The sequence below is a fragment of the Pleurodeles waltl genome, chromosome 11, assembly GCF_031143425.1.
Source record: "Pleurodeles waltl isolate 20211129_DDA chromosome 11, aPleWal1.hap1.20221129, whole genome shotgun sequence".
Taxonomy (NCBI): Eukaryota; Metazoa; Chordata; class Amphibia; order Caudata; family Salamandridae; genus Pleurodeles; species Pleurodeles waltl.
In genome coordinates, this window is record NC_090450.1 from 42181897 (window position 1) to 42202002 (window position 20106).

Below are 20106 nucleotides of genomic sequence, written 5' to 3' on the forward strand. Positions count from 1 at the left end.
GTGCACAAACAACGACCAAGAGAAGAGGAGAACAGAGAAGAGGACAAGACTTACATGGGTCTTCCCGGGGGTCCTCCTCTTCAGCAGCTGCCTCCCCCCTCCGCTGCTCCGGTGCGCACTGCAGCCCTGTTATGGGGTGCACAGCGCAAGCACAGAGTGTCTGCGCTCTGCAGCCCAACTGGGCTGCAGTGCACGCCGGGCGGGCGGGCTCCACTGGTGGGGCTAACGGAGTTTGTTGGACAACTCCACGCTCTAAGTGGAGTGTGGAGTTCCAAAAACTCTGTTAGCTCTGCCAATGGAGCTGAGATTTTGCACACCCCCTCTATGGAGACACAGCCCTACACATCCTCCTCGACCTCTCTGATGCATTTGACACCCTCTCCCACTTCCGGGATATGGCACTGGATTGGATCAGGTCCTTCCTCACCAGAAGAACACAGAGTGTCAGACTACCGCCATTCACGTCAGAACCCAAAGACACATGCTGTGGAGTGCCCCAAGGATCTTCACTCAGCCCAATGATTTTCAACATCTACATGACCCCACTTGCCAAGGTCGTCAAACAACACGAGCTAAACACAGTATCCTATGCCAACGACACCCAACTGATCGTTTTCTTGTCCGTGGACTCTGCAATGGCCAAGAGAAATTTCCACGGCAAGATGAGAGCAGTCGCCGCCTGGTTGGAAGCCATCTGCCTCAAACTCAACTCAGACAAGACAGAGATCCACATGATCGGCTCCACCCCTTCTGCCTGGAATGATTCCTAGTGGCCCACCGCTCTGGGAAACGCCCCACCCTCCTCTCTATCCATGACCCGCCAAGTCAACACCGTCTTTGTCATGCTTCCACACCCTCTGACTCCTGCGGAAGAATTTCAAGTGGATTCCCTCCAACACATGAAAGACAGTCACCCACTCACTCGTCATCAGCAAACTGGATGAAAAAGACTCTGACATCAAGGTTCAATTTTGTATTTGCAATGATCCCTGTAATTCCCTCCTAACCCATCATGGATAAAAGTATCCTGTGATAAAAAAGAGTTTGTATACACCATCACAAGACCTAATTTCTTACAAGTGGAAGTAGGGGGACATCATTTAGACACACCTAATGTAATATTATTTAACAAAAGACAAGTCTTACATTTGAAGCAACTTTAAAGCATGTCTTCAGTCATTGCCCTAAATGAAAATATATGGGGAACTATTAAAGCACTTAGCGACTGTATTCTGACTCCCATCAGAGTAGCAGCCAAGAAACAGTCAGAGGCACTCATACCCCTTACTGCCTAGTGAAGCCTAGAGTCGCCATCTTGGAACAGCGGTCTAGTTGTCAGCTTCAGTCCGCCTCTGGCACTTAAAGCACACTGTGGCTCAGACAAGCAAAAGGCACACACGTCTGCATCTCTCCACACCAGGGGCCAGAAATGCTGCCTGTTTTTAATATGAGGTTAGTTTATATTTCAGAAGTTCTGCTTCAAATCAACAAGGTAAAGGGAAACAATTGCAGCATATAATATCACTGTATATTCTACCTCCTACCTGCACAATATGCTGTCTCAATGTAGGAGTTCATACACCACCTACCTTGAGCGCCGAACCATTACAAAAGTCACTCCATATCCAAAAGACTCAGATCTATCTGCTGAACTGCTGATTTCTACCAAAACATAGCACTGGACTATTCATCTTCTTAGAAGAGAAGAAACCAGAGGCCATGTTTCTCTCAGAAACATAGATTTAAGAAGAGTCAACTCCAGATATAGTTATGGCCCTTCCACCTGGCTATTCCATAGCTAGCTTCAAACGAAAGGACAGAAGGGTAGCCATAATTTTCAACTAATACCTTATGGGTACCTTCACACCTATCAAAATAATGGGATGTGACACTGTTCAATTTTTACTTGCACTCTTCCCCACCATCACCTTCCCGGGCACTGTGATGTTTCGTCTCCCCAAGGACTGTTTCCCAGTTTGCCCAAGTATTAACAGATATATTTGCACAACATGGTCTTCAAAAATCGAGCTTCACCCTGCTAGGGGACTTAACTTTTCACCTTGAGGAAACTGGGTGCATATTGTTAAAGTGGTAATCCTAGATTTAAATGCATTACACCTAAGGCAAGTTGTCAAGGAACCAATATACAATCAAGGTCATCTCCTAGACCCTGTTTTTACTAATATCATTAGTGTGGGTACAGATTATGCGATCCCAATATTTGGTCTGACCACCACATAGCCCCCCGCTGGTGTGAAGTCTCTAAAACTACAGTCAGTCAACCCCTCGTTCCCACTCTCTAAAGACCCAGAGAATCTTGGCCGAATCTGGATGTCAGTGAATGGATGGATGCCCCTCATTGAATTTGTTCCCACATTTAGTGGTGACACAACAGAAAGGTATGACACATTCAAGAGCTGGCTAAACAACTCATTGAACCCTCTTGTCCACTGCAGACTTCTCAAAACCAATCAAACATAACGATGGGCTCCATGGTACTCTCCAGAGTTGACTAGAAAAAATAGAAGCTATAAAAAGGGAAAGAGAATGGAAAAAAATCATATGACGACCACATCAAAGACAGCTATAGAACAGCCATATACATATAAAACTATAAATGAGCCATAATGCAGGCTAGAATTGCACACTTTATCCAATTCATCCAATGAACTATTTAAAGTGGTAAGTAGCTTTATTAAATCACCCTCTAGATCCACAGGTCCTCTATCTTCAAAAGAATGTTGCAAAATGTTTTCTAACTTCTTTCTCAATAAAGTTAGTTAAATTCTGAGCCTCCTGCCTACAATCATCACTACTAATACAATCCCTCTGCCAAAGCCAGGGACAAAGCCCAATTTGGCTGTGTTCCCACAAAGATCCTGGAAATTATGGAATCAACATTAAAAGCACTAAAATCAGGATCGCTGCTTGATCCAGCTCCTCCTGACATCCTAGGAAAACAGCAGCAATGCTCAGGCCCATTATTATGGAAATTCTCAACCACAGCCTGGCAGGTGACAATGTTTCCCCCAGAATGGAAACATCCTATAGTGAAACTCCTACTAAAAAAAAACCTTTAGCCATTCCTCTTTTTGTAAAGAGCTAAAGACCTATTTCCCAGTTACCAATAGCAAGCAAATGATTGGAAAAACATGTCAACAAACACCACCAGGCTTCCTGAAAACTCATGATATTCTCCACCCTGTCCATACAGGCTTCAGACCTGGTAGTAGCACTGAGACAACTCTGCTCGTAGCCACTAAGGAACTCCGATCAATTCTGGACCAAGGTGGCTCAGCAGCCATGATAATGTTAGAACTAACACTGTCTCACATCCCACCCTCATCCACAGGATGAAGGAAGTCAGAATCTTTGGGGATGCCGTAAAATGGCTGAAAGTCTTCTTGGAGAATAGAAGCTTCCAACTATGCAAAGATGCCCTCTTAGCCGTGCACCTTCTAAATTGTGGGGTTCCACAGGTCTCTTCACTGAGTCCCATACTCTTTAATCTGCTTGTGCACCCCCAGGCAGAGACTGTGCATGAGCCGGATTAACCTTAGTGTTGTACGCAGATGGTATGCATATCATCATGGCCCTCACACCAGAAGCCAGTCGAACGTCCACCAAACTTTTTATTTATTTATTTATTTTATTTAATGCGTTTTTAGATAGCGCGGACTTTACCCGAAGGTGTCAGAGCGCTTCACAATAGGCAAAGTAAAGATACAAGAGGAGAGGAATTACAAGTGGGCCTGTTACAAACGCAAACGTTACATTACATGAGGCAATACGAAAGGAAAAAGTGACGTGTGCAGGTTACAAGAGCAAATAAAGTACGAGTAGAGGAAAAAAAAAAAAACAAATAGCAATAAATGGTAGACAGTCAAAACACTAAAACAATAGTTACGTTACATGAGGCAGTGGTGGCCGTTGTGCATGTATCAAAAGCAAACAAGATATAAGAGGTAGCAAATGATATGTTGTAAAAGGAAAGGTGCCGTGTGCATGATACAAAAGAGTACAAAATACAGGTAGAGGTATAAAACTGCACTAAATGGCAGACACTCAAAACACAAAAACACCCTGGGAAGGCACTTCTATAGGCATGGAGAACAGAATTTCCTATAATGGAAGGACTTCCTTCAGAAAATAGAGGGCTTGAATTAAATTTGGAAGTGTCTTTGAAGGAGGAGAGCTTTGAGGTCAGTTTTGAAGGCCTGGGAAGAGGTGGTGGTCCGAAGCTGAGGCGGAAGTGAGTTCCAGATTCTCACCGCGTTGCCTGAAAAGGATTGGGCCATCGATCTTTCCTTCTTGAAAATGGGAGGTTCAAGCAATAACCTTTCTGCATTACATGATGGTCTGGAGCCCCCAGAGAGTTTCAGTTTATTCACCAGGTAGCGAGGGGAGGAGGAGTGCAAGGCTTTGTGGGTGATACATGCAGTTTTGTAGATAGATCTTGCCTCTATGGGAAGCCAACGGAGGGTGGATAAAATGGGTGTAATGTGGTCGCTTCTTTTGGCCCCATATATGAAACTAGCTGCTGAATGGAGAATAGACTTCAGGGGGGAAAGGTGGGATTTGGGAAGGCCAGTAAGAAGAGAGTTGCAGTAGTCCAATCTGGAGAGAACCAGCGATTGGACCAGGGTTTTAAGGTCGTGCTCCGGGAAGAAGCGACGAATTCCCCAAAGAAGGCGCAGTTGGTGTCGAGCAGACTTTGCAATGGAGTCGATGTGGGAGAGTAGATTGAGTTTTTTGTTGAGTATGACACCAAGGGATTTTGCGCTCTCGACAATGATGGGCTTATTGTTCATTAGATTGATCTGATCCATCCATGATTGCACTGGGGGATGAGAAAGTGAGGAGGAGAGGAGGAGGAATTCTGTTTTGGAGGGATTCAGGATCAGTTGATGAGTTAACATCCAGTTTTGAAGGGAGTCGAGAGTAGAGCTAAGGAAGGAGAGATCGTGATTGGAGGCCACCTTAAGGTAAATCTGAGTGTCATCCGCATATAGATGATAGTGGATCCCGGATTTACTCAGGAGATTTCCCAACGGTTCTAAATAGAGATTGAACAGTGTGGGTGCAAGTATGGAGCCTTGAGGAACACCTTGACTGACCGCTAAAGGAGCTGAAAGACTGTTCGCTATTTTGATCAATTGGGATCTATCAGAGAGGAAGGAGGCAAACCATTTGAGCACAGTGCCCTCCATGCCCATTCTCTGTTGAAGAGTGTTAAGGAGGCAATGGCACTAGGGATGGGGTCAAGAGAATGGTTAGAGGGCTTTGTATCGAGGATGCATTTAAGGAGAACATCGTCAGAGATGGGGTCAAAGTTTTGCCAAATGGTTAAGGATTTGCGCTCCTCTGTAGGGGTAGGATGAATGACCTGATCTACAAGTGATTTTACCTTTTCGTCAAAGAATACAGTGAATTTTGCTGCTTTCTTTGTGGAATCTTCCAATTTGGAGGTTGGGGGAGAGCTGCTTGGGTTTTTGATGAGGTCGAATAGTTTTTTGGGTCTATTTTTGGCTGAGTCAAGGAGGGATTTGTAGTGTGACGCTTTTCCAAGGAAGATGAGCTTGTGGTACTTGGATCTTGCTGAACGATGCGTGGCCAAATTTTCAGTGGAGGGCGCTTGTCTCCATTGTTTCTCAAGGGCTCTTAGGAACTTCCTTTCTTCATAGAGGGATTTGTTGAACCAAGGTGCTGAGGGAGTGGGCCTTTTCTTTTTGCTATGGAGAGGAGCGACATTATTGATTTCGACTGCAAGGACTGTGAGGCATTGGGAGGTGAGTTTGTTAACATCTAGGTCCGGGTCTAGCCTTGGAAGTGATAGCAAAGCAGAATCACAGAGGGTACTGAGGTCAATATTTTTAGTGTCACTGAACCAGGAAGTAGCCCTCTTAGGCTGGCCAAGAGTTATAGAGTGTGATAGGTGAAGAGAGAATGGGATGAGGAGGTGGTCCGACCAGTCTACATGAATAGGGGTAGCGATAGTCAGCAAGCCTGCTTTAGAAATAACAAGGTCCAGGATTGAGCCTTTAGAGTGTGTTGTTTCTGTGCAGTGTTGGATAAGATTGTTTGGAGAGAGGAAGGTGGCCAGCAAATTCGCATTGGTGTCTTGAGGCGAGCCCCAGTGGACATTGAAGTCACCCACGAAGATCTGATTGTCACTTTGCGTGTATTGGTCGCTGATGCAGTCCGTGAGTTCCTCCATAAACGAAGGGCTGCTACCAGGCGGGTGGTAAATAGCATGGAATCTGAGAGGAGAGCGGTGGTGCAATTGAAGCTCAAGAGATAGGCATTCAAAAGTGTGGAAGGAGCTGTTAGGAAGAGCCTTAAGTTGAAGGGAGTTTCTAAAGATGACTGCAACACCTCCCCCAACTTTATCAATTCTGTCATTTCTAAGTATAGAATAGCCTGTGGGTACAAGGAGATCAAACATAGAGTGAGAGGTATCGTTGAACCAGGTCTCTGTGAGGAAGAGCATGTCAATATTGTGCAAGTTGATGGTATCGGAGATTTCAAGTTTGTGTTTTATTGCAGATCTGCAGTTGTGGAGCAAACAGCGCAGCTCTAACGCAACTGTTTTGGTGACGGGGGCACTTGGGCTATGAGGGGTGATAGGGATATTGTACTTATATGAGGGCGCTCGGGAGGGTTTAGGTGGGCGAGTGGTTCTGACAGAGGAGATGGTCGGAATAGTGTAGATAACAGGGTTACTGGGAAGTGGAAGTGAAGGAAGGGTGGCGTTCGAGTGCTTGTGTGGAATTGCAGACGACAGGCTATGCTTAGCTATACTGGGGTGAGGGGGTGAGGTGCATCTCGTGGAAGGGTGAGTGTTTGCCAAAGGAATTGAGGTGTGTGGAAAAGTCGAGATCTTGGAGCTTAAAACTAAAATGGTAGCTTCAAGTTGGGAGATGGCGGTGATTAGAGAGCCTAGCTTATTTTCCAGAGAGAGTAAGGAAGAGCACAGCATGTTGGGTGGCTCGATGGAAACAGGAGGGGGTGCACTAGGCAGTGTACGGTAGGGAAAGGTGGGGGAACGGGAGGGGAGTAGGGGTAAAGGGTTCAGGGGTGGGGAAAGGTTTTGGATGAGAGCAGGAGTTGGTGCGCCAGGGGTGAGAGGAGAGTTGTTGTTGTTGGCGTTGCAAGAAGGATAGGAATTAAGGGCAAAATTAGGGGGCGATAGGATATGATTGGGGCGGTGGGACGGTAGGAGAGGAGAGGAGAGTGAGGAGTCATAGGGATTAGGGAGGTTTGGAAGGAAAGGAGGGGAGGGGGTTGGATAGGTCCTGGTAGCTAAGTGAGGTGGCTGTGAGGGAGCGGGTATCAGGCAGAGTGGGGGGGATTGGGAGAAAGGGAAGTTGAAGAAAGGAAGTGATTCTGCTCGGTCCGAGGGAGGGAAGGGGTTACCAGGGGAGGGAAGGGGGTAGCACAGCATTGCTGGAGGAGAGTGGGGAGGGAGAGAGATGGAATGTATTTGTGGGGAAATCGGGGTACATAGTGAGGGGAGGAGTGGGCGGAAAAGCAGAGAGGAGGAGGGAACAAGGGGAACGTAGGGAACATAGACAAGGGGAGAGGGCTGGAGGAGAGGTGGTCTAAGGGGGGTGGCCGGAAGGGATAGGGGGGAGGGGATGAGAATGGAGTGCCGGGACGGTGCAGAATGGACGAGGAGCGTGTTAGCTAGAGGTAGGGCTGAAGTGAAGAGGGGAGGGGCATACTGTGAGGGGGGAGGAATAGGAGGGGAGGTCCGAGGGGAGAGAAGAGGGTCGACCTGAGCCTCCCCAGGGTGTAGCCTATTGTAGAGTGGGGGGGTCAAGGGAGGAGAAAGGGAGTAATTGGTGGAGCTAGATGGAGAGTCAAGGGATAGCCCGGTCGCAGGGGAGGGGAGTAGGGAAGGGAAGAGGCGGTCAAAGAGAGAGAGAACGGTGTCTTTGGCTTGGATCATAACAGTACAGTTGTTATAGAGTGAGATAGTGAGGGAGCCGTTAAAACCCGCAGAGGGGGACATTTTTAGCTGTTTCCCATGAGGGATAGAGGAGGAGGAGGTGACGTTAAAGGAATTGTAAAAGCAGGTAGACCAAGAGGGTATGTCGTGCGTGAAAAAAATTAGGTCGTTTTTGAGCCCCCCATACCGACCATTGTAAAACTGATCGACAAAAAGGGAATCGGGGAAACATTCAATGGTGTTATGCTTGAAACGTTTTGCTGCAGCTTTAGTCAGGTTAGAAGGGTAGATGATTTTGTAGCAATTAATTCCAGACTTAATTCGAGCGGTGGCCATGTTGGGAAATTGTGGAGGAGGAGGGTGGTGGGGATAAGGGAAGGGTGTAACTAGGACGGTGGTGGTGAGGAGAAGTATGAGGGCAAGAAGGGGGCACGTAATCCAGACGTCGGGTGAAGGAACCTGAGTTATTGTGGAGACAGGAAAGTGAGGCGATTAGGGATAGGTTGTTACTTCAGAACAGGGCTGATTCAACAAGATAGGACTGAAGATGGAGTGGTGTAAGAGGAAAATCACTGTACTTATCATCCTGAGATATAAACCACATAAAGCACAGCATCACAATAGGTATCAAACGCATTGTACGCCCAAAATCTCAACAGTCTAATATTAGACACTTACCTCCTAAGTATCACCAACATTATGGGCAAAAAGCACAGGGTGGAACATAATTTCACTAGCATAACCCAAAGTATGCAAGACAACCTCAAAATTATAAAACACACTTTAGAGGTAGCCAGAACAGGGTCTGACAATAAAACTACAAGAAATACATTTCCTAGCACCACAAATACACAATGGGGCCTGGCGCCCTACAAACCACCAGGACCCCCTGGTCAACTGGCCAACTCAAAGGGGCTCAAATGCCCTGTTTCCAGAATGTCGGGGCTGCTGCCAATGCAGCGAAAGACCAGCGTGCGTACTTGCGCAAACCTAAACGTTGCAACTGGCACTAAGTGCTGCACAGCTGTGAAGAAATGGTGCAAGTAGTGCATCTCACTCCTAACTCAGACAGAACTACCTCCAAGTGCCCTAAGAATCAAGAGGAGGATAACTTTCGTCAGTTCACCCGTTGGGAGAGGATTTATCTGCTCTTATTGTGCAGCTGTTCCCACCATTGTCTCGAGCTTACTATATGTATAGAGCAGCGGACTAGAACAAAAAGAACTTATTCAGTCTTTTAACATTTCTTATAGTCCTTTATCTTCAATTTCTATTGGTGTTGCATAAAAAGCAACCAGCGTGGTTCGTGCAGTACCGTATATAGTCCAGATAACTTCTTCAGGGAATTATAGAAGAAAGATGTGACCTTGATGTCTCAAGCAAAAGAAAAATAATTGATGACTTTAGTCCCTCAAAATAGAAGTCATTTCCGGTATTGGAAATATAAATGATGTCGAGGCTGAGTACTTTGCTGTATGAATTATTCCTTTTGTGCATTACATTCAGAGGGATATGACTCCTCCGTCATGTGATGTAACTCGAGTCTTTGAAGTGCACACAACCCACTGAATAAATGTTCGAAAAACGTGACTCTAAAAGGTAATATTAAGTTTCCAGTCCTGGGCTTTAAATCACCAGCAAGGAGAGACAGGCAGCCTCTGTTATCAGCGCGTCTCTATACTGAACGGAAGAAACTGATACCCAAGGATCAGAGGGTCTGACAAAGCTAAAATTAAAAGACAGGCAGCCTCATATAAATTGTGATAGCACAATCGCGCATATCTCGAAGCGCCCGTGCAGCAAAGTAGGCATCTGCGGCCTGCGCAACTTAACTCTTATCTGAAGGAGGTCACAGATTGGATGTCTGCAAGTTGCCTAAAACTTAGAGATGAAAAGTACTTGTTGTCGGTAACAACCTCTGAAGATGGATGATATTGTTATGGCAAGAATAGTTAGAGAGATTCCTAAGCCTGCCCAGGCAGTAAAAAGCATGGATCGATGACAAACTTACCATGGGGACACAGGCCCAAAAACTGGCTGGGTCATGTTTTGGCATTCTGAGATCCCTCAGAAAATTCCTACATAACCTACCTCTATCGACCAGGAGAGTTGTGGTGCAGGGATTAATCAGCTCACATTTAGACTATGGAAAATCCCTTTATATAAGGAGCCCAAAGTATGTGATACAAAACTACAAGTAGTATAGAACGCTGCAGCCTGTATACTTCATGAAATCCCCAAACACCAATTAGCCAGTCCAGAAGCAGCAGCCATGCACTGGCTGTCAGTTCAGAAAATAATTCCATTTAAGGCACTTTATTTCACCTATCGGGTCATACATTGGAAAAGACCACTGATCATCCAGAAACAAATGTTCCCCTGTGCTCAAAGGAGGACAAGGGAAGCTACCTAAGGTCAGAAGAGCGAGTGGCGGTGGCCATTCCTTTGCGTACCTTGTTCCCAAACTATGAAATGCCCTGTACGCCACAGTCAGATTTCAACATTCAGAAGTAGCTTCAGAAAACTCCTTAAAACACATCTTTATCAGGGGTGAGTGAGAACATGGAGGCAAACTGTCACAGAAACTGGCAACAGCCTCTCTGCTGCTTTGGAGATAGAGTAGGGGAGAGGTTCATGCCCTTGATGTCCCAGTCTGCTCTTTGGTAGATAGAAAGTAGGGGAGAGGCACACTCTCCTCTTCCAGCCCATCATCCATGACCGAAAGCGTGGTCAACTCGGACGTCTCAAAGTATGGCTTGAGGTGGTTTACCTGCAGGGCTCTCAAAGGGTTCCTAGGAGTCTGAATGTCCACTACATAGGCGATATCACTCTTGCGCTCCTTCACCTCAAATGGCCAGACTAACGGTCTTAGAGAGCACGGGGCTATCACCCACACCTTCTGGCCAGGCTGAAACTAAACCAGAGTGCTATTTTGGTCATACCAGCATTTCATGTCCTCCTCTTGGCTAGCTTTCAGAATCTTCTGGGCGAGTTTCTGGAAGTGGACTGTCTGGTTCCCGAAGGCCAGCATGTAAATAAATACATCCTGGGGCAGCTTCTTGGGAGCTTGCTCCCATCCCTCCTTCACCAAACTGAGAGGTCCTCTCCTAGGGTGCCCATGCAGAATGTCAAAAGGGCTGAATCCTACCCCCTTCTGCAGTACCTCCCTGTAAGCAAACAACAGACATGATAACAGAACACCCCAAATATGCCTCATGAGTTCTGAGAGACCAATAATAATGCCCTTCAGGGTATGGTTGAACCTTTCAACCAACTCATTGCCTTGTGGGTGGTAAGGTGTGGTGAACTTGTAGGTAACACCACACACCTTCCACATGGCCTTCATGTACAGTGACATGAAATTGAACCTGGTCAGATACCAACTCCTTGGGGAAGCCCACACGGGTAAAGATCTCCATAAGTGCTCTTTACACAGTGAGCGCAATTACTGTCTTCAGAGGGATACCTTATGGCATGGTCCACCAAGACCAGGATATACTGTTGCCCATAGCTGTCTTGAGATCCAGAGGCCCCACGGTGTCAATGCCCACCTGCTCATAAGGGATGCTCTCAACAGGAAAAGGTTGAAGAGGAGCCTTGCATCTCTTCCTGGATTTGTCACTCACCTGGCAGGTTTGATACGTTCTGCAGAACGCATCTGAGGCCTTCCTCATTTGGGGCCAATAAAAGAGGGTGACAAGCCTGTCAAAGGTCTTGTCCTGCCCCAAAAGACACGCCAGTGGCACATCATGAGCCAGACCCAGCAGGAAGGCTCTGAAACACTGGGGTACCGCCAGCACATAGGCTCCCTGAGGCTCAGCAACCTTAGGCTTGCTATACAGGAGATCATTCTCCCAATATATCCGGTGAGATTCAGAGGTGTCACCAGCTGCCTGGGCCTCAGCCTGCTTCAGAAGACCCAAAGATTGGGGCACGCATTCTGGGCTGTGCAGAACTCCTCCCTGGTGTGGCCTCGTTCCTGATGCCAATGGGTCAGGTCCCCCATTTTGGAAACTTCTGGGGCATCCCCCTCAGGTTCAGCCTCCTCTCGGACTGTGGGACTCTAAGGAGCAGGTTTCCCACACCCCTTGCCTCTCCTCCTCCTGGCAGGTACCTGGACCACTGGGCCACTAAGCTCCAGGTCCTTCTCATCACCCAACCTGGAGGCCTTGAACCGTGTGGTCATGCATGCCCATTCTGGCAACTCTAACATCTCCAAGTGCAGCCTGAGCTCCAACTCTTTCCAGGCAGTATGCAGACAGTCAACAGGTATGGATGGACTCATAGCTACCGTCAAGGAACCTGAGACCCCACCCATTCATCTGGAACCTGAGCTAACAAACATTGGCGCTCACTGTTGTCTACTGCTACAACCTGGTGGACCACATTAGGAATTACCTGCTCCTCAGACACCAGATGACAGCAGACTGCTGTCATACTGTTTCCTGTATCTCTCAGAGCCTCCACCCGCCTCCCTTTGATGATCACCCACTACCTGTACTTCTTAGTGTTATCTGGCGTGATGGTTTGTTTCTCTGGATTACATCACCCTATCCCAAGGAGACTAGGGTTAACTTAGCTGGTCCCCCACCACTAACTGAGGCCAACTCCTCCTCAAGCTCTACATTGGCCACCCCGTGTAACTGCCCACTGGTAGGGGCTGCGCCCTCTTAGGGGGACTTGGGACTCCCCCTGAATGCCCTTCCTGATTACAGGCAAAACACTTTAGGGGTCCCATCCCTGCAGGCTTACTGGAAGAGAACCCACTTTTCTTTTCAACAGGGGGTCGGGAATCCTTATCCTGGGAACTAATTTGGGGCCCTTTAGAGAACTACTTTCTTTTATCCTTGTCCTTCCCCTTCCTTCTGTTGGGGACCCTGCCCACCGTTGGCTGAAACTCCTACATACAACTTCTTTTTGGATCCTGGTGCTGACCTAGCAGTCCGCCTCCATGGCAAACTTCCTGGAGTGAGCAAGCTTGCTGTCAATCAAGTGCTGGCGCAACTCTGGAAAACAATGACTAGGCAAGTGCTCCAATGCAATCAAATTGTACAGCCCCTAATAGTCTGTCACCTCACTGCTCTTCACCCAGCCATCCAATACTCTGCAGAAAAAAATCCACATACTCCACCCACGTTTGTGACCCAGGTTTAGCACTCTCTCTAAAGTTTACCCTTTAACTCTCTGGGGTGAGACCATACTTTCTGGTTAGGGTGTCCTTCATGGTAGGTACCTCATCTGATCCTCCATTTCTAAAGCCAACAAGGTGTCCCTCCCCTCCACTGAGAAATACTTCCACAGGCCTGCCCCCCCAATCTCTCTCAGGGACCCTGTGCATCCTCTGTGCCACTTCATACCCTCTGAACCACTGCTCTGTCATCACCCACAACAAAATCTTTCACCACATCCTTGGGTATATGTACCTTCCCCTCATACTGCAGTGTAGAACTGCAGCCACCATCTTTGCTGGACCTGCACTTTAGATCCAACTCCTTCACGCTCAGCTCTTGAGCTAAAAACATTTTCTTCTCCTCCATGGCAAGTTGTCCCTCTCTGCCTCTCTTTTGAGCCTAGCCAGTTGCTGTTGGAGCTTCCCTTCATGCTCCAGCTTGAGGTTCTCCAGCTCCATTCAAAACCTCCCTGCCTCCCACCTGTTCTCCAGCTCCTCTGGGGCCAGACTTCCTAAGGAAACACTACTGCTTGCCCTGGAGCTGCTTTCCTCCCAGGCAGGCCCTGGTTATCCACCAAATCCTCAAGCAGGTTCCCATCCTCTCCATCCACAACTACATTATCCTCCTGTGTGTGCTCATCAGCCTCCTTTGCTGCCAACCAAGCCCTCAGCACCTTTTGCAGCTCCTCCTTTCTAGTCAGACCTTTAATAGGACACGTGAACTCCTTACAGAACTTTTTGATCTGAGACACTGAATATGTTTCCAGCCTCTCCTGCTCGAACACCAAATCTGCATCAACTGCTGATGGTGCCGCAGACTGAGACATGTGGATAAGGCTCAAACATTGCAAAGTTTCAAGAAGGCAAAAAGATCCAAAAAGGAAAAAACAGTATGTGGCCACATAATGGCCTGCGATATGGAAGTAGTGTACACCAATCACTATGGGGGTCATTCTTACTTTGGTGGGCGGCGGAGGCCGCCCGCCAAAGTAACCCCGTCAGAACACCGCACCGCGGTCGAAAGACCGCTGCGGTGATTCTGAGATTTGCCCTGGGCTGGCGGGCGGCAGCCAAAAGGCCGCCCGCCAGCCCAGGGCAAATCAACCTTTCCACGAGGACGCCGGCTCAGAATTGAGCCGGCGTAGTGGGAAGGTGCGACGGGTGCAGTGGCACCTGTCGCATATTTCAGTGTCTGCATAGCAGACACGGAAATACTTTGCGGGGCCCTCTTACGGGGGCCCCTGCAGTGCCCATGCCATTGGCATGGGCACTGCAGGGGCCCTCAGGGGCCCCGCGGCACCCCCTACCGCCATCCTGTTCATGGCGGGTTTCCCGCCATGAACAGGATGGTGGTAGGGGGTGTCTGAATCCCCATGGCGGCGGAGCGCGCTCCGCCGCCATGGAGGATTCAGAAGGGCAGCGGTAAACCGGCGGGTGACCGCCAGTTTACCCTTTCTGACCGCGGCTGAACCGCCGCGGTCAGAATGCCCTTCGGAGCACCGCCAGCCTGTCGGCGGTGCTCCCGTGGCCGGTGACCCTGGCGGTCACCGGCCGCCAGGGTCAGAATGAGGCCCTATATGTCAAGTACAAATACAAGTCCCATCCTCACCACTGATTGCCAGTGTTAGAAATTGGGTCTCTAGATGGCAGTCAGTTTACACCTTGCCCAAGTAGGGACCCTCACTCTAAACAGGGTAAGGGAGTCACACACCTATTATAACCCCTGCTCACTCCCTTGGTAGCTTGGCTCAAGCAGTCAGGCTTATCTGATAGGCAATGCATAAAGTACACACACATACACACACACACACACACACAGTAACACAGTGTAAACACCACAAACGTACTCCACACCAGTTTACAAAAATAGTCATAATTTATCTGAATAAAACAAGACCAAAATGACAAAAAAACAACAAACACAATTAAATATATCACTTTTTAAAGGTTTAAATGAGTCTTAATCCATAGGAATCAATGAGTATATCCTTTTAACACACAGTAACTGGATGTGTCAAAAACAAAGATGATGCAGGTCGCAAAGGGGGAGAGGTGCTGGAAAAGCAAAACGATACGTTGGTTCCTTGCAGTGCATGGGAAGTGATGCGTTGGTTCCTTACTGGCAGGGGAGGTAATGCATCGATTCTCTCCTCGCAGGAGAAGCAGTGTATTGGTTCCTTACTGGCGGGGGAGGTGATGCATCTTTACTGGCAGGGGAGGTGATGAATCGGTTTAAAGTCACGCAGCCTTAATTCCTTAGTAGGGTGCGAGGACGATTAGAAGGTGAAGCCCAGGGATGATGCGTGGAAAGTCCAGATGCGCTTTGATGATGGGGCTGCGGTGGAACAGGAATTTCTTCAATCCAACAGGTGCTGTGTCGATTTTCAGCTGTGGTGCTCCGATGCGTGGAGTTTCTTCCTCAGGATACCATTTCCAATACAGGGGCACAGAGACTGGATTTAGCACCACTTGGCAAATCAGTATCAGTACACTCATTAGAAGAGCCCATGCACTGGTAGGTGAAGTCTTTGATGTCCCTGAGACTTCTTAATAGGAGGCAAACTCAGTTCAAGCCCTTGGAGAAGCTTTGAAAGCAGGATGTAGAAAGTAAAGACCAGTCCTTTCACTCCCAGGACAGAAACAGCGAGCAGCATGCCAGTACAGCAAAGCAACAGGCAGAGTGGCATTTCCTCCTGCAGCATCCAGCTCTTCTTCCTGGCAGAATGTCCTCAGTCCAGACGTGTTCTAAAATTGTCGTCTCAGAGGTTCAAACTCATTTCTGCCTTTGAAGTAGGCAAATTTTAAAAAAAAGTATCTGCAGTTCACAAGACCCTGCCTTTCTTGCCCTGGCCCCAGACACACTCCAGGGGGTTGGAGTCTGTTTTGTGTAATGAAGGCACAGCCCTATTCAGGGGCAAGTGTCACCTCTTCACACCATTTTAGCCCAGGAAGACCCATCAGGATATACAGGGCACACCTCAGTTCCTTTTGTGTGACTGTCTAGAGTGAATTCATAAACAGTTCAACTGTCATCCTGACCCAGACGTGTATTTCAACAGTCAGGCAGAGGCAAAGAATGGTTATGCAAGACAAAGCCTACTTTCTAAAAGTGGTATTTTCAAAGTTATAATCTAAAAACTATCTTCACCAAAAGGTGTATTTTTAAATTGGGTGTTCAGAGACCTCAAACTCAAAATCTCTATCTGCTCCCAATGGGAAATTACACTAAAAAATATATTTTAAGGCAATCCACTTGTTACCCTATGGGAGAGATAGGCATTGTAATAATGAAAACCTAATTTAGCAGTATTTCACTATCAGGACATGTAAAACATACCAGTACATGTCCTAACTTTAAAATACACAGCACCATGCCATAGGGCGGCATGCAGAAGCCTCTGGCCGCTGATACCCTGCCATTCAATCCACCTCTACGCCATTAGATTTTGAAAGTGTAATACACTCTTTAGGGTGGAAGATGCCATCTGTTGTTTTTTTTGTTCTTGAAAGAAGTATTTGTTCAGAGAATAAAGCCACAATATAACATTACAAAGCATGATTATCTGACTCTGATTGGCAGTAAGTGGATTACAACAAAAAACAATGTACAGCACTGTGTGTAGATCTGAAAGATGTGACTAGGGTATCATTGTTCTGTATGAGTGTGCGCTGCATGGCATATAGGATGATGAGTAAGATGCAGGGTAGGATTTGTGTAGAGGGTGGGGTTTATTAATAAAATGCATTGGAGGGATTGATGGTGTGTGTGTTTTAGGTAAGAAGTGTGAAAGGGGTGATGGATTTAGTGCCTGCGGTAGGTAATTGGAAATGGGTGGAAATTGGAAGCAGTGTGCTAGGTGAAGGAATGTGGGGCATAGGTGAACTTGAATCATTTATGTGTTAGTTTGCGGCAGTGCATTAAATGGATTTTGTAGTGTATGTTATTTGATAAGTAAATGATTGACATAATATTTAAGGTGTAGATAAATAGAAACATAAACATGCAGACAATGATGAGAGGCCCATCTAGCATTCATTACACTCACTAGTCTTGCAACAGACACTACATTACATCCATCTTTGGCCTTGCATTTTGAAGAATTTTAGAACAATTAAAGTCTGTAGAGTTAGTGATAGTGGGAAATTGTAAATTTTTGAAGAAAATACCGAATCTGACAAGACTCTCACTTTCTAAATGTCCTCCATCTACCAATACCCATGGTGAAGAAAAGTCCACAGGCTCATTTGCCACTAAATTTAGCATTTTCTAGTAAATGGACGGTTTCCTATCATTACCCAATTCCTAAGCAAGTACCAAGACATTTGGAAATCAATATTTGTTTTAGTGTGGTTCAGTGTATGAGTCAAGGGATCAGATACCGATCATGGGCTGAACTGTTCTGTAATGTGAAGCTGTGAATTGTAAATGAAGAAATTTGGGAAACCCGTAGTTGACCGCGAGACACTATTAACAAAACTATAAATGTATTTTGTTGCCCTTTCTTGAAACAGGTGTCGACTAATGAAGCTATATTAAAAGACCTGATAAAAGTCTATGGATTTCAAAGGTAAAAAGTTTGTTTGTTTTTTTCTGAGAAAAGTAAACAACTAACATTTAAAAAAAGACCCATATATGTGCCCTTAAAAATGTAATAAGAAAGGAAATCATGGTTATGATCTAAAACAAACATTGTTAGAGAAAATAGATCATTCCTACAACACCTGTTGGCCTCGCTACTGCTCGTTTTTCCCCTTAGATGGTTGTTGTAAATGGCTGTCCGTTGTCCATCATGGAATGGCTTTAAAAATGTAAAGATGCCTGCCCATTGATGCAGCTGTGGGATACTGTGATAATGCAATAACTTACACAGAAATTGGGGGAGCAAACGAGGTGGGGTAGGAGGAAGGACAACCACAGATAGAAAGAGGTAGCCCCTCGTGCATTAGACTTCACGATTCTGACGGAAGCAGTGAAAGGATATGACGTATCCAATCAAAACACTGTGAGATGAAAATGTTACTTGGATATTTCGAACCCAAGAATAGGGAGAAAAGCCCCTGAATCAGGAACAGTAACTGAAATAGACAATACGCCACTGGGGCAGATACAAAGCAGATTCTAAGTCTATATAGTTTATCTTGTTTACCATGTGTCTATGTGCCAACAGACATCAAAAGCTGTCTGTAAGTGAGCCCTAAAAGCCACTGCAATACGATGGTTATATTAGCCGTACAATGATACAAACTGTCCATAAACTCGCCCAAGACATAACAAACTGACATCACTGATGAAGTGACACACTCGACATCAGATAGCAAAAAAAGCCACCGGTATTTTAATTCTCAAACACTGTGCAATTTGATAGACATTAAATTAAGATATAAGACTGTGGTACTATGTTCAGAGCTTTGATGTCCTTGCCTACACTGCAGCTCTACTCACAGTTGACAGATATATTCACAGACATGGACTGCGGTTCCACCACTGCTAACATGCAGACATTATCTTAATAAAGGCTTGGATTTTATACTCACAAGCAATAGTTATTATTACCAATATGTAATAGATTCTTTTGTAAGGCACCTAGATAGTGACACCGTCATGTTGTGTTTGCTGGTCTCCTCTTTGCTCCTAGAGCGAGGCTATGTGGCAGTGTAGGATACACTATGTGAGCCACCGGAGTGTGTTTAAGTAATCTACATGTCATGTGAAACCACAGGACTCCTATGATGTTTGCCGGTGGTGGCGGCCTTTGTGAAGCTATAGAGAATAAGCAGCAGATGTATGACCCTCAGTGTTTGCGACTCGCCATTTGCATTTTTTGCGACTTGCAATTTGCGACTCACAAACACTGATGTACAACAGTGTCTCAGACACTATTTGCGATTCCCAAATGGGTCACAATGGACCTGCCTCATTAATATTCATGAGGCTGGTTGCAATTTGAAACCCATTGGTAATGGCCAGCACTCATAGAGATAGTGGGCTGTTGGGGTCAGCAGACCACCACGTCTGTGACTTCTTTTTAACTAATGCAAAGAAACAGAAATGATGGACGGAATGCAGAACCATTCAAACATTCATCCCCAGTCACAGATCTGGGTTTAATCCATCAATTATTTTACTTGCCACGCCACTCCAGTTTGGACCCAGCCATATGCAAATCAGTCTTGACCCAGTTCCACATATGAACAGTCCAACCAGAACTGCCAGGCCAGGTCCTCCCTGGACCGGAAACAAGCATGCTGGAACTCGTTTCAGGGTTTTCCCCTTCATCAGCCAGGCTAGCTTGAATCCAGTGGCATAGTGAGTCCAGGACACACTTCTGGGCGACAAATGCAAACAAATACAAATGATGGACAGAATGCAGAAGCAATCAAACATTCACTCCCCATTCACAGCTCTGGCTTTAATCGATCAATTCTTTTGCTCACCATGCCACCCCATTCTGATTGATGAAAGGTGATTCCCTAAAATGGGTCCCAGGCTGCTTGTTTCTGGTCCAGGGAGGACCTTGCCTGACAGTCTGGGCTGGACTGTTCCCTTGGGGAACAGGGTCTAGAGTGATTTGAATATAGCTGGGTCCAAACTGAGGCTGGCCGCTTCATCTCCACTGCCCTCTAGTGAAGACCCAACGCTGTAGTCCTCCTGCCCCGTGGCACCGGAACCGACACTGGATCGGTCCCAGCGAAGCCGCTGTCCCTGACTCTGTGCACCGGCCTGTTTTCTATTTGTTTCCTAATGTACTGTACCTGGGGGTTGAACGACTTGGTAAAGAGCGCCATTGGCTTCACATTGTAGGGACGACCTCCGTTAGGACGCCTCATAACACCAACTGGCAGTATTTGTGTCTCAAGGCACTGTTTTCTTGCTTTTAAGTGCTAAATTCGTATGTTTAACTGTATGTTGTGGATTTTTATCGTATTTGGTCTTGTTTATTTGGATAAAACAATTATAATAGTTGTTCTAAATCTGTGTTGTGTC

The 20106-nt window shown here is 46.6% G+C and overlaps 1 protein-coding gene across 1 annotated transcript in view; it reads left to right on the forward strand.

Annotated features, from left to right (window-relative positions):
• The window catches only part of LOC138265370 (dehydrogenase/reductase SDR family member 4-like), a 164233-nt gene that overhangs the window by 142278 nt on the left and 1849 nt on the right, over nucleotides 1-20106 (forward strand). Inside the window, exon 8 of the mRNA XM_069213015.1 lies at nucleotides 17634-17689. Coding sequence (XP_069069116.1) covers nucleotides 17634-17689 — 56 coding nt within the window. The remainder of the gene's footprint in view (nucleotides 1-17633; nucleotides 17690-20106) is intronic.